Source organism: Apteryx mantelli, chromosome 8 (genome assembly GCF_036417845.1).
Source record: "Apteryx mantelli isolate bAptMan1 chromosome 8, bAptMan1.hap1, whole genome shotgun sequence".
In the NCBI taxonomy this organism is placed as follows: domain Eukaryota; kingdom Metazoa; phylum Chordata; class Aves; order Apterygiformes; family Apterygidae; genus Apteryx; species Apteryx mantelli.
The window spans coordinates 35,657,863-35,677,142 of NC_089985.1; the positions used below are offsets into that span (position 1 = coordinate 35,657,863).

At 36.5% G+C, this 19,280-nt stretch overlaps 1 protein-coding gene across 7 annotated transcripts in view; it reads right to left on the minus strand.

The window, feature by feature from the left end:
- EPS15 (epidermal growth factor receptor pathway substrate 15) overlaps positions 1-19,280 on the minus strand; it is a 54,075-nt gene that overhangs the window by 7,215 nt on the left and 27,580 nt on the right. For all 7 annotated transcript variants that reach the window (XM_067301230.1, XM_067301232.1, XM_067301229.1 and 4 more), the window contains 11 exons: positions 15,961-16,033; positions 10,869-11,030; positions 10,050-10,247; positions 8,210-8,407; positions 7,546-7,623; positions 7,094-7,184; positions 5,620-5,655; positions 4,615-4,751; positions 2,228-2,297; positions 841-920; positions 121-283 (listed from right to left, as the gene is read on the minus strand). In XM_067301230.1, the coding sequence (XP_067157331.1) occupies positions 121-283; positions 841-920; positions 2,228-2,297; positions 4,615-4,751; positions 5,620-5,655; positions 7,094-7,184; positions 7,546-7,623; positions 8,210-8,407; positions 10,050-10,247; positions 10,869-11,030; positions 15,961-16,033 (1,286 nt within the window). The remainder of the gene's footprint in view (positions 1-120; positions 284-840; positions 921-2,227; positions 2,298-4,614; positions 4,752-5,619; positions 5,656-7,093; positions 7,185-7,545; positions 7,624-8,209; positions 8,408-10,049; positions 10,248-10,868; positions 11,031-15,960; positions 16,034-19,280) is intronic.

Here is a 19,280-nt window from a genome sequence, read left to right on the forward strand (position 1 = left end):
TTTTACATCCTGTTCATTCATTCTAAATTCAGTACATCTCACCATTCCCTCGTAATTACTGTCCAATTACAATATTAAAGAGAAGGTAACTCTTAATGACATCTCAGGATCAGCTCTTACCAGGTGGCGGTGGACACGGCCTTGTGGGAGTTCCCGTTTTAGGTGGCAATGCAGGAGGGACATCCTCATTTTTGGCTGGTGATTCCTCAAATAAGTTTTTAGTTATGATCACGTTGTTGACCGAACCTGATGTGGAAGAGCTAAAGGGATCCTCGTTGTTGGTCTTCAACAAAGAAAACAGCAGCGCATTCATTTTCAGTGCGGTTCTGCTAACACTTTCCCTTCTTTTCAATAATGTAATATTTATTTAGGAAAAAGTTTTGACTAAGAAAAGAGAAAACACATTGCCTCCCCCCACTTTTTTTGTAAAAAGGGACATATGTTCCACCTATTCCAGTAGATACTAAAAATGAACATTAACGAAAATCATTTAAAAACCTTGAATGGTTAGTGTGAACAGCAGTGAAAGTTGAGTGCAGTTACGCAAGCAAAAGTGATACTTTGCCAGTGCACTTAGCAAATTCTGAAAACAAGATAATATTTTAATATAGAAAAAATATTTATAAAGGAACAAAAAAAGATTGCATTATTCAAAGTGGAAACGCATGCCATTTTATTATAAGAAGCTCTTTCTCAAGAAACTCAGCAATTATAAAAACTTTTATAAGTGGCAAAGTTATAACAGTAAAACTGTTGGAAAAGAGAACAGGCTAGACTGTTAATGTCTGGTCACTGCCAAGTTTTATGCATTTTCCACAAGTGACAGTAGTTTCAAATTACCTTTGACAACACGCTGAAGTCAGCAAAGTTGCTTCCAAAGGAGGATTCATTTCCAAACAGGGATGCAAAGGGGTCTGTAGCTAAATGGAAGCAAATAAAGTAAACAGAATTGGATTTAAAAAGTTAAATGTCACTGAATGATATACACTGAAAAATACCACAAAAAAAACAAACAGGTGTTACATTTTGCAACATAGACTAATTCAAGTGAAATATTTAATAAGATGGGCACTTTTAATAAGTTCCTTCTTAAATAGCTTTTACTTATAAAAACTATAAATGCCAACTACTGATTTAGAATAATAATTCTCCTGAACAGGGAGAAATTCTAAACAAACTGATACTGATACTCATTTCCTACGTTAAAAAAAAAACCAAAAAAACAACACATCCAATAACTGGATTTCTGTATGTTTTGCCCATATATGTGCGCATATATGTCTGTATATAAATATATACACATATATGTGTAAATATATATTTATATATTTTATGTACACACACGCACACATATGTATACACACACACCATTTTATACATACATAGGAACAACAGCCCTATTCTGACTGTAGGCCCACTCATGTGTAATAAAATACCTTACTTCATATCATTATCTCTGAATCAACAGTACCCTTTCATTATGTGCAAAATGTGTAAAAACTGCTATTCTACTGCAAAGCAAAGAAGTGCAGTCTTTGCACATCCTCACTCAATGTCTCTAGAAAACAACTTTTTTTTTTTAAGCAGTTAAATTGAGCAGGCTTGCAATATGAAATCCCACCTGGATGCATGTTTTGGATTACCACTCGCCAGGCTAACTTGGGAGGATAGTCGACAATGTGCTCATCTCAACAGCTATTAACTACAATATTTCAGATTCCTCTCCAAAACATCTTTAACCATCAGTTGAGAGAGGATCACAGCAGGGCAAAGCAGCAAAAGTTTTAATACTTAGAAGTCCTGATCAAGTAGTTAATCTGTCCCAGATCTCCTCTCATGTAATACAAAGCTATCTGCTATATTATTTAAAGTAACACAAAAATCCCTAAAACCAGCCCTAATGGAAGCAGTACGAACCATTCAAACTGTCCAAACTCTTAGGTCAGGATATTTTACTAGCTTCAGGTAGGGCAAGGAACATTTTTACAAAAATCAGCCTTCAGTGATAAGCGCTAGGGATAACGATACAGTTTTGTTTTGTAAAACCAGCCCCCCCCCCCCCCCCCAATTTATGCCCTTACATTGTCTGAATTTTCCTATCAAGTACAATGTAATCCCTAAAATGCTCCTACCGTGAATTCACAGTCAAAAGCCTAACAACATAAAAATAATCAAAAGCAAATAAAAATAAAATCCAAGACGTTTGATGTATACAGTCCACCTTTACCTAGATCGTTTGATGTAGTAACAGTGGTTCCACCAGGAGCAAATGGGTCATTTTTCTTCAGTATTTCTGTCTAAAACAAAAAATTCCTTTGGAGGAAAATTTGTTTTTCATCTTAAAAGATTCCTCATTCTAAGAATACAATCCTGATTTATTTCAATATAAGAGTTTTTTAAATAAAATACTAATCTTATGCTAATATGTTTAGTACAAGTGGCTAAAAAAGGTCAAGTTAAATATGCCATGTTCTTGATTGTATATGTGAACAAAATCAAAGATTTTATGATAAAAGATTACGCATTTTTCTCCCCCCAACAAACATGGAACTACAACCAAGAATTCATGATTCATATTCCTGTACAATAAGCAGGTAAGCAATGTTTTCCTCTCAAAAAGAATATGAATTGTGACATGCAGTCCTCTGCTCCAGACTCTAGAGAATATAATTCATAAAGCTATAAATTATGACTACACAAAGATAGATGACACTTTACAATGGTAAAAATCATCAACTTATCTCCCACCTAAGCTCTATAAGAAAAGAGCCCTATTTTCCTGCCAGGTTCAGGAGGCTTATTTCAATACTATGCACTCCTGGAAAGAGTTTTCCTTGCATGGCCTCAAGAACAGACTACTCTTACAGTTAAATAGTTTACAAAATAAATCAAGTACATGATACCTTTCCACGCTTACTTAGTTTTAAAGGGAAGTAGTTTTCTAAAATACGTAACTGAAATTAATCTCAAAGCTCAGAATCTTACGTACCACATTATTATTATTATTATTATTAAGATGTATGAATTACACTCACACCTCTGAGCAAGCTTAATCCTCTCATGATCATTTCGAGTATCTTCCAACTTCTTCTACTTTAAAAATTAATACAAGTTCAGGGAGACCTGCCACTTTTTACTAAAATTTCAGTTTTGGAAGTAGCTATTATCAGTGTTAATGAGTCTGCTAACAGAAACTCCTCCTCAGAATTATGATTTCAAAGAATGGAAAAGAGGTAACTGCTAATCCAAGGTGTAAGAATATCTAATACCCATTCTGGGCTCAGATTTCTACAATCAGAGCCATCTTCATAAAAAAAAAGCTATCAGCACACAAAGATATAGTAAAGCATTCAGGATGAATGCATAACACAACTCCAGTCCAGAATGCAGACCTCAAGAACCACAACTGCTGCAGACCACATAACCCACACCACAGCTCCAGCCCATTTGTTTACTCTTCTGTACTTCCCTTACCAGACCATAATATTACCAAGAATCGGCTGTATTAGAAAATGGTAATTTGGAAAGGGATAGTCTGCTGAATAAATACTGAAGATTGTAGAAAACTCCTTTTTAAGGCGGCAGGTGTAGGCTGCGGTGTGGAGTACGACCTAGAGATTTGCGTAATGTGGACATCACAGAAGGACAAGACAACACTAGAGAGCACATTAGGTGAAATGAGCTTTTGTGGGTTTGGTCAGGCACACTCTCTACAGCCACCTAACTTGCCTAATTATCCATGTGCATTTTTAAACATACATACATATATATACATACATACATATATAAAAAAATATATAATTGGAAGTGAGACATGAATAGAAGAAGCACTTAGGAGGAAAGGAAATGGCAAAAGGATGGAAACAAACCTCTAAGATGAAGAATTTAAGCTTATTATAGGTGTTTATCTATCAGCCCTGAACATTATCTTGTCTTCATCAGATTCAACCCTAGTTCTAAGAAGGTTTCATGTCCAGCTCTATCTTATTATACACTGAAGACTGATCAATAATTGCTTGGTTATAGCATGAGCAGCTAAAAGTTGCACCTAAGTACACTTGGAAGAGGTATTCACTGTACATCTACTCAGTAAGCATCTACAAATTATGATTAGGCTTCAGTGACTCTTAAAGAAGATAATAAATCCCAAACAACATATATATCTAGGATAATCTGACTTTTCAGACATGGAAAAAACCCTCCCCCACATCAGATTTCAAATAAAATACATAACATACTTATTGATTCTACAAGTTTTAGAGGCCAAATCAAGTATCTCAACATAACCTGGTGAGATTAATCTTGGGTTTCGTTCAGTGGTTAGTAAGTTCCACGAGCTACCAGTAGGGTTGTTTACTATATTCAAACATTCTAATTTGAAGCGCAGTGAAGCTCCACACTGAAGCATTTAAAAGTGTTTTTATTTTGATTTCATTTGTGACTATTTCTAGAAAGTAGGACAGAAAAATAAACAAGACAGGGACAGGGAGTTAGAGGTACCTGTTATCTGTATGATTTCTGAGATCAGCATTTCAAAGCATGACCAAATCCACAACATTCCTTCTATATAATTGAGACAAAATAAGCAATTAAGAAGTGTGCTATCAAACTTACTGTGAGACTACTGCTGTTGCCTGCAGTGCTAAATGGATCAGTGCCTGCAGTCACAAAAGGATCAGTGGAGGATTGTTTGAAAAAAGAGTCAGCTGCAAAAGGATCTGAGCCTTTGAAAGGATCACCACCAAAAGGATCTAAAGAAGTAAACATCTCATTAATATTTCTGCTAGCTTTATTTAGCTTAGTATCTTAAAAATAAAACATTTTATATTGCTTATTTCATACTGCAGAAAGGTGACAGTTAGGACCAAGCATCTTAGAAGTATGAGGATCACCTACAAATAACTTTTATTCCATGATTCAAAACACTGGACAAGCCAACATTTTCTGCACAGCATGGAAATTCTGGATAGCGACAGTGGTTCAGTTCTGGAACCATTTGAACACACAGGTTCTTTATACATCCCCCTTAAAAATGCACCATTTTACAAAAGCTAATGTTTTTCGAAACTCTCCTGCCCTCCTCTCCTTAATTCCCCAAACACAGCTGGTGTTTTCTTATTTGGCACTTGGTACACAATGTTATTTTGCTACAGCTTTCTTACAGTCCATTTTGCTTTTGCCAGCTGTAAGGTCATCCAGGACCAAGGAAATAATACAGTGATATTGCCCACATAGCCAGACTAAATTGAGGCTTTCCACCTTTTAAAATATCTAATGCTAGAGAAAGTTGCTAAATTGAGAGCCTTTAAGAGTACAGCCCTACTTATTTGCATACAAAATAGGCAGCAAGAGACTAGGGTCTCCTGTTCACCACCCTCAGACATACTTAAATTGCAACTCAGGATACTTCCAACAGCAAAATAGAAGTCCACAGAGAATGTGCTTCTCTGGAGAGGTTTAATACAAGTAGCCAACTGCCACTACTGTTTTTCCATCCTAAGGCAATTTTCAGGTTATTTCCATCTTTTTCACACTGAAAGTGGTGACACGCTTTTCCCATATACTGTACTACAAATCCTCTACAAAAACAGACATATTAAAAGTTAAATAGTTACTTACCAATTTTCCCAAAAGGGTCGTCTTTGAAGGGATCACCTGTTGAAAAGAAAAAAAGAAAAAGAAAAAAACAACCTGTAGTTTTTTTTTTTAAACCATAAAACATATATTAAGGTGAAGTATCTTAAGATAAACTCATTTCTACAACTAGAATTTAGCAACTCTCACTCAGAGGAGTAGCTTCACTAATTTCAGCAGAACTACAAGACCTGGTGTTAGACAAAACAAATATTCATCAAGTAGCTTATTACCACGAAAAAGTACACACTAAAGCAGCCATTTCAAAGATGCATCTGTGTAGCTATCGCAAGTGAACACCCACGTTGTGCAGTATTTACCACCACAGTAACCCAGGCTAACCACCGACTGAAGCTTAGTCCCAGATCTGATAATTCTCACAGGCACCATGGATGGTAGCTCCTAATTTTAAGTGTTCATTTCTGTACTGGCAACATTATCCCAGTTGCATCAGCCATACTCCCTAATGCCACATGGACATGTTATCTCTTAGCTATAAGCACCTACCCCTGAACATACAGGACACAAAGCCCAAAGACTGACTACTAACAGACATACCTTTCTCCTCTGAAAGGCTGTGTCATTGGCTCTAAGTAGGACCACATCAATATAAACCCATAATCAAACAAAATCTGCAAGGAGGCATTCAAGCTAAAAGTGTTTTAAATTACAGTTTAATTTATTTATAAGTATTAAACCTGCACACTGACACACATTCAGAAGCCAAGTCATCCTAAGTAAATTTAGTTTATTTTCCTTCTGAAGCAATCTGAGCTAAACTAATTAGACCATCTTGATTCTGAAAGTATGTCAAGGCATATTAATGTGGCTTAAAACATCTGCTCTAGCAGTTAATCCAAATTAACTCCTCTTCTCCCACACTCCAACTGTCTCCATGCAGACCACTCCTTCCGACAAAGTCAGAGCAACAGCATTCGTAAGTGCTGAGTTCTTAAAATAAAGCACAGCGCTTGCACAAGATGAACAGATGGTGCAGTTCCACATACCTTTTTCTGAGTGCCAAAGTCACCGTAAATAGGCCACAGCCATTCATTCTCAACCACCCACACCCTCCCCACATCACAGCTCACTGAACCCTCAGTTGAGCTGTTTGCAATCTGCGCTGTAAGTTAGATGAGTGCCATGAAATGCATCACAAGTATGCCTGCACCTTGGATAGCAAATGCAACTGCGGGGTGGGGTGGGGGAATACTCAGGAAGTGCAGTGCGGGGAAAGTGCGGAGCTCACAGCTAATACGGAAGTGCAGATGAAGGAAGGAGAAAACACCCTGGGACCCTCATTTCTGGTTTTGTGAGGCTATTGGCTCCACACTCCTGTCACTCAAACACCTTCACATTTACTCTGAAAAGACCAGTTCCAAGGTGTAGATTAGTCTGACATATATATGTTCAGACAAAACATCTTTCTGCAAATCCATACTTGGAAAAATTTACTTACTGCCAACAAAAGGGTCAGATTGGAAGAAGTCTAAGCTGGCTTCAGAAACTAGATCAGGTAACGGATGAGATTCAGCATCGAATGGATCTTCCTGGGTAATGTGAAAGTAGCAACAGAGAAGTATGAAATTTTTAAGACGCAGAGGAGGGAAAACATGTATCTAATGTCTTTCTTTTTAGCTCTGAGAAACTATTAACTGTTAACAGACAAACAACTGGAATTCTATATAATTCAGCAATGAGCATCCAAAATATTTCTCAACAGCAATCTGCTATATGAGACAAAGTGTTTTCATGACATCATACTCCAATTAAGAACAGTAAGAAAATGATAATTTGATTTCTATGCTAGTCTATGACTATCATGTAAGTAACTGACAAGATGTAAACCTGAAACAATTTAACAATGATTTTAGTTTAAGTTTTCCCTCCATCAAATCTGAACAAACTCACTTTTTTTGTAACAGCTGCAGCTGGGGTCTCTTTCTCTTCTTCCACAACAGCTTCTATTGTTTCAGGGCTATTTCTTATCTACATAAGGATAAAAGCAATTCTGCATATATTAACAAACAAAAAAACCCACTATCTGCTATGTATGCCATTCTTCATATCAAAGAGTTAAAAATAATACTAAAGGATATTCTACCTCAAGAGATTCATAATTATTATAGAACATACTGAAATATTCCATGAATCCCATGAAACTATTAAGGGGGGAAAAAAAATAGGAAAAAAAAAAAAAAAATCAAGAATCTACTTGGCCATAAGGAAGGACATTCATTAAGCAGGACAGATTTTCCATATTATTCCGCATTCTGTTCTTCTTGCATTGACTGGAGACAGCTGCTCTCCTTAACATCAGTTCCACTATTAAACTCAAAAAAAAATTTATGCATTTGTTTCCAAAGCAAAAGGCCCTGTTACCACTTTCCATCCAAATGAAATTTGCCTCTTCTCCAGATCATCAACTTTCAGATCAATGCAACATAGTTCCTCAGAGTAACACCACTTGTGCAAGTGTTTAAAAACAAAACAATCAGTCTTGATCCACTTTTAACATATTCCAACTTCACAGCTGCATTACATCATGATCAAGCAGGCAAAACACTTTACTCACTGGAGACGTATTGTTTATTTGTTCATCTTCTGCTAAACTTTCCCTTTCAGCATTCTCATTAAGGTTAGCAGTTTCACTGCTGCTGTTGCTAAGACTAGAATGATCTGCAGTTCCATTAACGAGTATATTATGTGGCTGGCAGTGCCAACTAAATTGGTTATTTTCCAACTCTTTCAGCTCAAGAAGTTTTGTTTGCACCTGTAAACAGAAATAAATGTATACCTATTAGTATGGCAGCGCACAGTAGCTAATATATGACCACCTCCTCTCAAATGTAAAGAGAAAGGTAAAAATATGAAGTAGTTATTTTCCAAAACAAAATAACAACAAAACTGTGTTCTTTCAAATCAAAGGATAAATTTGAGAGATGAGCACAAATCTGACTTAGGAGAGATTTAATGTGGTTGAAGGAGAGCTCTGAGAACTTTCTTAGTGCCAAGGAAACGGACCATCATCAGTGACATCAAAACCTGTTGCTTTGTTTCCACTCAAAATCATAAGGAGAGTTGCAAAGCTTTTTTTCCTAGATTTTTGCAATTATGGGATTACAATTGCTTTAAACTCTGAAAATTAAAAAGGCTGTTTTATCAGAATTCTCATCTTCCAAGAAGGAAAATTACAAGTTCATTATCTTCTCCCACATGATTTTTCTACAAAATCCACAGCGTATCTTCCTAAGCGGACAGCTACATCCCCACGTTCTTACTTCACCAACGCGCCTAAACAGGGCCTTGCAGCAAACATTTACATTTACAACCATGCAGCGAGTTATGAAGGAACTATTGGATTTAGCAGATTATGCAGAAGAGGCGACATGGTTCAGATGAAGATATTTAGGTGTCTAAATCTCACTGATTTCTAAGTTAGTCACCTAGAGGTTGAGAACCCAAATCCCCTTGAAACTAAATAAAAGGGGCTTTCACTGCTTTGCCCATATCATACAGAAATCAGGTAGCAGCAAAGAAAACACCTGGTATCTTTCAAATGTACTGACCTCAGATCAGCCATTAGATAATCCCACCTAAAGCACCTAAGTACCTATTGTTGAGCGTATTCGTGAGCCAAGAGCAATAAAATCAAGAGTAACAATATAAAACTCTTCCAAAGAGCTAAAAAAGGTTTTTGGTACAGCCAAGTATAACCAATCACTTATAATACCTGCCTCAAATCTGTTCATCTCAAGCACCTCTTGCTAATATGCAGAAATATTGAAACAGCACAATTTTTTCTACCTCTGATGACAAAATGGAAAATCCATTTGTTTCTCAGTCTCTACATCTCATACAGAGTCAAATTTTAAAATTATGACTATGTTATAAATCTTTTCAACAGGAAAAAACAGTGTTCTCTCATGAACAGTAGAAGTTTTAAGGAAAAACTTTGTTAGCAAATTACAGACATGAAGTTTATGAAATGACCGACCCCAAAAAAATCAACCATTTCTAGGGTTCAAAATTAATAGAACGGCATTAAAGGAAAAAAAGTTGATAATGAAAATAAAGACTCTGGCTAATATATTAGAAGACAGCTGGCAAGCCAGAGTAAGAAAAAGTGGTGAGGAAAGGCTGTGCAAGTTAATGCATCACTTATTGCATATAGGAGCTAATTAATCCATTTTTATTATCAGAACTTGGAGAAATATAACGAAGTATCATCTTGTGACTTGAGTCAGCCTCTAAAAATCTTAACAACCATTAGCACAAGATACATTTGTGAAAGCAACTGAAAGACATGAGCAAACAACAGTAAAGGTAACGCTTCCCCTTAAAAACGATCAACCCACCCCCCCCCCCACACGAAAAGTTGTCAACTAAAATGTTTGTTTTTCAGATTGCCTTACTGAATTGATTTCCTGTTGTGAATCCTGCAGATGTTGCTGAAGAGGTCCCAGCTGTGCTTTCCCAGACTCTATGCAATGCTCAAGCTCTGCAGTTTCTTGCTGCAGGCGACTCAGCTCCTCTTGAGCTTTGGTTAGTTCATCTTCGTATGCTGAAATCTTTGATTCCTGGCTTGTTATTTCACCCTTCAGCACGGCAATCTGAAGCACGAGCAAGTATTTCAAAGCCAAATCTCAGAAAACACACAACACATTCAGCAAAAACTATTATTTATGACCATAAAAGGCAACGAAAAATAGCTAAAGAAAACAAAAACCTCACAGCTAACATGGACATTATAGACCATACCTGAACAAAAGGTTAACTCCCTATTGGCATCAACGAGATCATGGTATTCCAATTTTTTTTTCCTAACCAACATGGATATTTCTAATATTGGAAGTGTCATTTTATACCACAAAGAAACATTGTAATTTATATTTTGGGGAAACAAAAAAAAAAGAAATCTGTATGACCCTAAGATGATTTTTTGGGGGGAAAACTGGCAGAAAAAAAAAAAAAAAAATCAGTCTCACAAGTGCTTCTAATTACATCTATAGCTTGCACACAACCTTATGGTTCTCACTATATTATTGGCACACCAGTACTAAATTAGGAAGTCACTGAAGTGAGTGACTTAATCTCTGCTGGTCACAAAATTCAGAAATTCATGATATATTCTTTAAAGTTTTTTCTCTTTCCGCAGCTGTAAGACACTGCAAGATTACCTTCTTCAAACCATGGCATTTATTTTGCCATGGGTCTGAGCCACTAGGTCTTACCAAATGGGCCTCCTCTGCACACTTCTGCCTGATATCATTAAGTTGCTCTTCCAGCTTAGCCTTCTGCTCATCAAGATCATTAAGGATTTCCTGCGCTTCCTGTTTCTGAGTTTGCAGCTTTTGCAGATTACTGCTCTCCCGTTTCACTTCATCTTGTAGATCCTGTAATAAAACAGATTTACTTTGGGTTTGGTGTTTTTTCCTCTCCCTCTTTAGACCACTGAATTCTGCAGTAATTCTGTAGTATGAATTGCAGTATCAATACCTCAGATTTCAACAGAGTAAGAACACATCTTTCAAAGACTAAAATTTATAACACATCAGAAAAGCAAGTATTTTAAAGTTTGTATTCTGAGACATAAATACACAGGCTATTTGCTTTTTCTTTATTAAGAAGAATCTCACTGGAATATTGAAGATTATACAAACAGATTAAATGTTTCACCCATAAAGTGGGTCAGGTTTCCATTTTAAATTTAGAAATCTTCCTTGTTCATGCTGCTACATCATCTTTCTCCTATGTTTTAGCAATATGTTAACATACTAATTTACTGAGTTCCTTGATAATAATAGAAATCTTTTATTGTGCTCCTTTCCCCCACAAAATACATATCCAAAGATACAAGCTTACTGTAGCAGAATAGTAAAGAATAAAATGTGTACATTATCACCCCAAATTGCACCCCCTTCTACAGCCTCCCTGCCTCTGATTTTGTGCAAGTTATCCAAGAACTTATTTTCAAGGAACGTACTGAAAAGAAATTCACATTCCATCCATGAAAATATGACATCTTTTAACTTATGAAACAGCAACAACTAGGTATCATGTATTTTAAGTACATAAGTGGCATCATATGGTAATTAGTTCATTTCTGAGCAACAGCAATGGTTATACTTTAACAAACTGCAGAGATAAAACTAGGAAAAAAAGAGACAACAATTCCAGAAGAGGAAAGAACAGTCAAGAGAAAGAGATAGTACAGGGAGATCAAAAAGACTGATACAAAAGGAGAAGTATTAGATGAAAAGAGAAGGTTGCAGCCTTTCAGGAAAATATGGTAATCGAAGGAAGAATCATGAGAGAGTTTCTAAAAAAAAAATAAAGAGAAAGAAAAACAGAATAGAGATTAAAGAAAATTAGGGAGGATAAGAAAACAAGCTGAAGTGAATTTTTGATTATATACAAACATTATTCTGCTGTTCTAAGAGAGAAATTCCTTGCCCTTTTTAATTATTTGTTTTGGTGAATGAGATTGTCTGGAGGTGTCAACATGTGGAAAAACTATCAGTAGGACAAAAAAGCCAAATGTCATATTTTGCACAAGACAGACAGGCACACACTGCAGCAGTCAGACACTAGGCAAATGGAGAACCTCAAGACAACTGACAACTGGGACAGAACGTCTATAGAAACATTGTATCTTTTTATACTTAAGGTCTTCAAATAAGAAGTAGAGGCTTTTAGGAAAAAATTTAAAAAAAAATTATGAGGTTCAGTAAAGGAATAAGTGGTTAAAATTATATGACTGATGTTGTACCGTAGTCAGACTAAATGACCTGCTGATTATTTCTAATCTATGAAAAACCAACACACACAGAGTTCTGACAGCAGCCAGTGGCCTGGCTAACTGGGAGACTATCTTGATAAATTTGTCTTTTAAATCACTCTGAGAAACGAGTTAGCAGCTGACACCCAACATAAGCATCAGGGTAAAAAAGTAACAGCTTAAAGAGATTTTACAGTCTCCTTTTTTCTAAAAGCGAGCAAGCATTTACATACACACAAGTTAAATATAGATCACCCCAGTCTTGCTACATCCTCCTTGAATCCTAATGTCTGTCCTAGGCACAGCAGTAGGGTCACTGACTCAATCTGACAGCTCCCAGAAAAGAAATTCATGTTCACATGGCTGCCCCAGAAGTAATAACAGGTCAGAGTAGATATAAATATACAGAACTAGAGGTAATACCCAAAGAAATATCTTCATAAAATAAACAAGACTCCAATTAAACTTTGATTTCAAACAACACCCTCTGCACAGGAAAAAGGCATCTTACCACTCAGGCACTGAACGAGATCCCATATTCAAGCAATTAATATATTGGAGATGGTACAAAAAGTAGCATTTTTATGGTAATAATGATCTTCATATTAGATTTACAGTCATGATAACTCTCCATGCCAATGTAGTATAGGACAAGGAAATCTCTAAAGATCTGTATTTCCACATAAGGACAGACAATGGATTTAATAGCTTGCCAGACCGTTCTTAATGATACGATTCACGTGCTAAGAACCTTCAAGCTGGAAGGTGCACAGACAAGTCAAGCTTTACCAACTTTCTAATGGCCTTGGTGCACTGCAACAAAGAATAGGGAAAACCCAGTGCTGAGAGAGATAGTCAGGGCATAAGCCTGTTTTTAAGGAAACTCGGGCCAATAAGGAGACCAAAAGGCTAGAAGAGAAGACCAGAAGCGTTCTGGGCTCCTTGAGAGGAGACTACTAGTCCTGAAATACCTTTCAGCAAGGAGAATAGCCCTGAAACAGGATCTCACATGCAGATATATTCTTCCATAGATCTGAACATATATTACATTTTGTTTACTAGTCATATGCATTTGTTCTAAACATCTCTTTACAAAAGTTTTAATGTCCCACTGAAGAGCAAAACATAGACTTTTTGACTTAATATCAGTGAAATCATGGGGAACATGCCGCAGTTGTTGGGAGTACCAGGAACACTCATTTCTGAGTCGTGGCAGTTAGACTGATGAACCATACACACGCATGTGAGGTGCTAGACGGACAATCAGAACCTCACGGATGAGGCCGGCAGCCCACTGCTTGAGGCAGCGGCTAGCTGCCAAGGAGCACTGTGCTCCAACATCTGCGTCTAGCAAAGCAGCTTGGTAAGTGAAAGAAGTGGGGTGAGGGAAATGAGAGAAAAAGGGGACAGCCAGGTAAAGGCACTTACAGATTTTACTTGATGTATGTTCCAAAACTAACATTTTAGTAATACGTTAACTCTGTAAAACCTAAAGTTCTCTACTTCGAAAGAACATTTCATATCTGCGATTATTACTCCTGTGTGTGTGTGAGAGAGAATGCTGATCCAGTCACAGAGCAAGTTCGGAAAAATGGTACCTTAGAAGCTCCCCAATTTTTGTTTCTGTACACTTAACTTTATAAAAGAAAAAAAAAAAAAACCACAACGCTTGATCATTGCTACTAAAGAGTTGATATTTTAATAAAGCCATCGGTATGCCATGTTTTCCCTGCAACTATTTCTGCATTTGCTCTTTATTTACATAGTAAATAAAATATTTTATACAGAAAAACTGTATTTTTCCTCTCATGAGTTCAACTCATCACACGTTGTGGATATTTGTGAGATTATAATTAGCATCCATGGAAGTAATCCTGGTATCACAAACCCCAGAGAAAGATACCACTAAATTAGCCCTATCAAAGGTGGCGGATTAGAACATGGTGTCTTTGTACACCATCTTTAAAAATGCCACTATTAGAAAAAAACAGAAGAGAAAAGGATGATGTGAAGATATTCTTAGTCCCTCACCAATGTTTTCTGAAGTTCTAGAAAGTTTCACCAAACAGATCCTCCAACATTAAGGAGTAAGAAGAAGATAAAAGGCCACCAGCTCAAATAAATGCTGCAGCCGTATCCCATTTGATGCTGATGGTTTGTCATTTTTTCAGATAAGCCAGTAACAGACTGTCCCTTCTCTGCAGACTGACAGAGCTCCACATTCCACAAGGGACAAATAGCTTGTGTGATCACTAAGAGGTTAAGGGCGTATGACAACTGCTTCCGCTGCTCTGGGGACAATGGTTTCATTGATTTGGTGATGCAGCTGACTATCAAACACTAGATGACAAACATACACACAGAGCACACTAATACTGTAACGTTTTAGGCCTTCTAAAGCAGGAATTAGAGCTAAGGCTTTTGATTTAGCTTTACATACCTCCTGTGAAAAAGATGCCAGAGAACAACCTTCACACGAACACACGTACAGATTCCAGAGCAGACTAACAGAATTATCGTGTAGGCACATCAAACAAGAATACCACTAAGACTTTTTAATAGTGTAAAAAGGTGATCTGCAGAGTGGGGAGGGGAATGAGCACTGCATGCATGGACAGAAACCACGGGCATGGGCAACTTCTGTATGTATTTCTTCAGTTGCTGTACCTGGCTGCCTTTGTCACTAACAGGCCAGCATTAGATTATCTTCCAAAAGGTCACACTATTAATTATCATCCAGGCTTGAAAGATATTAAATAGCCAAGCACAAAATTCACAACAGTAGTAACACATAGGCTTTTTTTTTTCCTGACACAAAGTAAAATGCAGCAACCTTGCATTATTTACTCTTAACTAAATAATTTACTTTCCACTGTTATTCTTAAAATAAATCTAGATGATCAGATATCGCACTGAAGTTTTTTTTTCCTTAATGCAGCAACACCAGCTGCTTTTGCAGCTTATGATTTAACTGAAATACTGCTTTGCAGCATTTAATTCAGGGCTAGTCTGTTAGCAACCTAAACACTGATGTTGACTACATAATTTTTAATTCATTTGAAATTCTCATGAATTTCAAATTTTCTAATATTCTGGAAAGTTCAATATCATCCTTTTAATTAGAAATCAAATAAATCTTATTTTTGAATTCACTTACTTCAGGCAAAATTAACTTGAGGCAAAATCATTCTCCCAAGCTGGCAATTACTGTGACTTAAACAGTCCCATGTACAAGTCCATTTAATTCAACCACTTAGAGTTTATTAATTTTCAATATTAGTGTCTTCTTCAGTTTTAATTACACATTAAATACATTTGCTTTGATTTAAAACTCCATACAGGCTACACATCCTAAGAGTTCACATATTTATATAAACACCCCCACCAACACACATTCATATAAAAAATACGCTTCAAAGAATACCCTTTTTCTTAGCCACCACTAAATCAGTGATGTGATCTTAAGATTCAGTAATCCCACTGCCATTAAAGCACCACATGGTTCAATATCAGATAACTGAGCAATAATTCTGTGTCTTATTTACCTGGACCTCACTTGTCCTCTGTTTGATGGTATCTTCTTTCTCCTTCAGGTCTTGCTCTACATTATTCTTTTCCCTAGAAGACCAGCAAACAATGCAAGAATACTTAAGAACATCAGCTACAGCAGGTACAGTTATCCAGCTTCCTAAACCTGTATCTCTCTTTAAATACATAGTGAAACATTAAACACAGAAAAGATGTAGGGGATTTCTGCTTCCCAAATTATTTACAAGACAGAAGCCCACATAAGTGTTCTGCATTAAAAAAATGTCTTTTCACCCAACTGCACTTCAGTGATAAGAATGGCTCAAAAATGGAAGGGGGCGGGAGGGAGAAATCAATGAAATACCGTCTTCAGTGATCTCACTGTTGCTATGGAGCACTTGCCTAATGAAAACGGCTGGGAAAAGTGGGAGGGATTGCATCAGATTCTGTCTATTAACCCCTACAAACACAGTAATTCCTGTGCTGACAGCAGCTAGAAAACATTTCCAGGAGGCCAACCTAGCTGATTAATTAACCTTGCCTATCAGATTTTAGCTATATTTGTCAGTAAGCTCAGACAGCAGAGACGTTAGATTGCCATAATCAGGATGTGCTTAGAAACTCCATACACAGTTATTTGCTGTGTCATGTCAAGTCTGTCCCTACAGATGTTTATTCAAGCTTAAAAGTGATTACTGCTGACAGGGGAATTATCACCAATAAATTCTTGACAGTCAAAGATAACAATAGCTTTAAGAAAGAAAAAAAAAACCCACACAATTTAGAAATGTCTCTGTTAATTAAAAAAATTATATATATATTGTTTCTCTCTGGACAGTATACACATATTTCCTTTCACAGGTGCAGAAAAGCACTAGGCTTTACAGTTATAACAGTAGCTTTTGTATGAGTCAATTATTCTCTCTGCAGATGCTTACTTTTATTAAAAGTTTCATTATTAACACACACATTAAAAGTTAACATTTGTGCTACGATGGTAAACCTAACATATCTAACTGAAATACCAGAGTGAAAAGCTATTAAATGATATTACTACAAGATCATTAAAATTAAGGCAACTTTGTATTTTAATAGTCAAAGCATGGTAATCAACACAAAATTATTAAAGTCAATTTTATTATTTACCCTTATCTAATAAGAAACAGACAATTTCTGCCCCCAAAGTCAAGTGGGTCTGCTCTACGAAAGTTCTCTTTATTCTGCTAAACTGTATATAAAGGGAAGATTAAAAAAATAAATAAAGAAAAAATCCTGGTGTCACTGTTTTTAAAAGAACATTGGTTCTGAAAAATAATTACTGTGTATCATATTCTGCTCGTTTATTCTAATATCTGATTAAAGAGTGACTTGCAGAGTGTACCCAAAAGACAAGTATTTGCTGTTTAATTCTACTTAGATATTTAAAATGTTGCAATATGGAGCTGAAACAAGTTCTCTTGATTTTGTCTTCCTTAACTTTCCATTAACAAAGGGTCTCAATCCCAGCAAAGCACTTTGACGGATCTAAATACAAGTCAGGTTGAAAAATACCTTCAAGCCCTCAGACACATGTGAAAGCACAGCAAACATTCAGGCATACTATTCCTGATAAAAGATGGAATAATTGACTTGTACAAGGTAAACAAATACTTGTTTTGTTTTTTTCCCAGCTAAAGTATGAAAACTGAAAGGAAATAGAAATACAAGCAGGTATGTGTGCCTTAATATACAGCTCTTCTACACTACTGTCACTGACGTGCCTAAGAGTATCAGAGGTGAAGCCCACTTCCCTTTTATTTCAGCAGAAGTGGGGTACCAAGCCTTGGAATCTGGACATAGGTAAGCAAACAGCCGGCTCCCGACCCACCCGCAGCTGGCTTGCACTGGCCAAAATGCAAACAAGCAATTAATTGGAAAGATTGAGTGAAAGAATTATAGTCAGACAGAACAAGAAAATCCCCAAGCAGTAGTCTTGGACAAAGGAAAACAAGTTGAATGTATACAGTCTACAGACATCCGCTCCCCCGCAAATAGTAATGCATCTTTGTTTCAAAAAAGACAACACGGAGACCTACTTAATTCACTAATTCTTCTGAATGCCTCCATTTCTTTTACAAACTATCTGGTATACCCCTGTAGGAATGCTCAGCAACTGAAAAAACCAAAAACAAGCAATAAATAATTGATTTATTGGATATGACAGATTTCCTGGCTCATAAAGCCCCACACCATAACAGCACTCAAAGAAAAAAAATAAAAACAAAACAAAACAAACAACTTCTGGCCTTGCCAACAAAGGACATTTGTAACCAACTTCAATCAATTTATGCAAACAATACAATTTCCCTATATATTTTAATAGGAATCAGGTCAGGAGAATCTCATATCAAATAAATTAAAAGCAATTACTTAAAAAAAACAAACAAAAAAACCCCCCCACACACTAAGATCGTTTCTCCAGCATAGAATTTCATGATTTACAAGCAAATAATCACAGTAAATCCAGAAATTTTATACTAATTTGTGCATGGAGTATAATCATTTGTGAATGGGAGTCGGTGTATTACAAACACTTGTGATAGCTTACAATTGAAGAGTCTCAAGTCCATTGAGGCATTCAAGTCAAATATGAAACAACCCTGTCCAGGCTTATTCATTGCTAACACTCAGCACCATATTAGCTACAAAAGCTTAAAAAAAAATAAAAAAATCATAGTTCTTTTCTATAATAAATGACCGACGACTGGAGACAGCTGGTAGCATCATCTACACTCACAGTTGCCCAAAATTCTTACTTTCACATACTTCTGTAAGTTTGGGAATTCATACTGCAGTACTTCAGTTTTGCAATGCTGGAAGAAAAGGTCTAGGGTTTGTTTAGTTTCTCCTCCCCTTCTTTCCCTCCCACCATCTTTTTCAGCTACACCAGCTCAGTTACTCCCAAGACAGAGGTTAGAAGAAAGCATCTAGCATACATTAAAATTCTTATCACAGCTTTGCTAAGAAGTTGTAGATCTCTGAACTCTAAAAAAAAGATCCGATGTCAGTGCCCAGCAGGGAGAGGTTGCCCTGTTTTTCTGGGGACACTCTGCAATTTCCTTACTTTTGAAAGACTGACTTAGCAGCTTTACAGTCCTTTTAAACTGGCTTGTATTGAAGTCAGTATAACTGTTGCTGTCCAACATACATGAAGGACAGCAGCTCTGGAGAGAAGTATGAAATTAAGCTCAACTACTTCCATGCTTAGAGAGAAGGGTGGTATTGTTAAAGTTAAAGAATTCCAACTCTTTAGTGGGTCATAGCTAGCTTTGAATGCACAAAAGCAAAGCACGGTTGC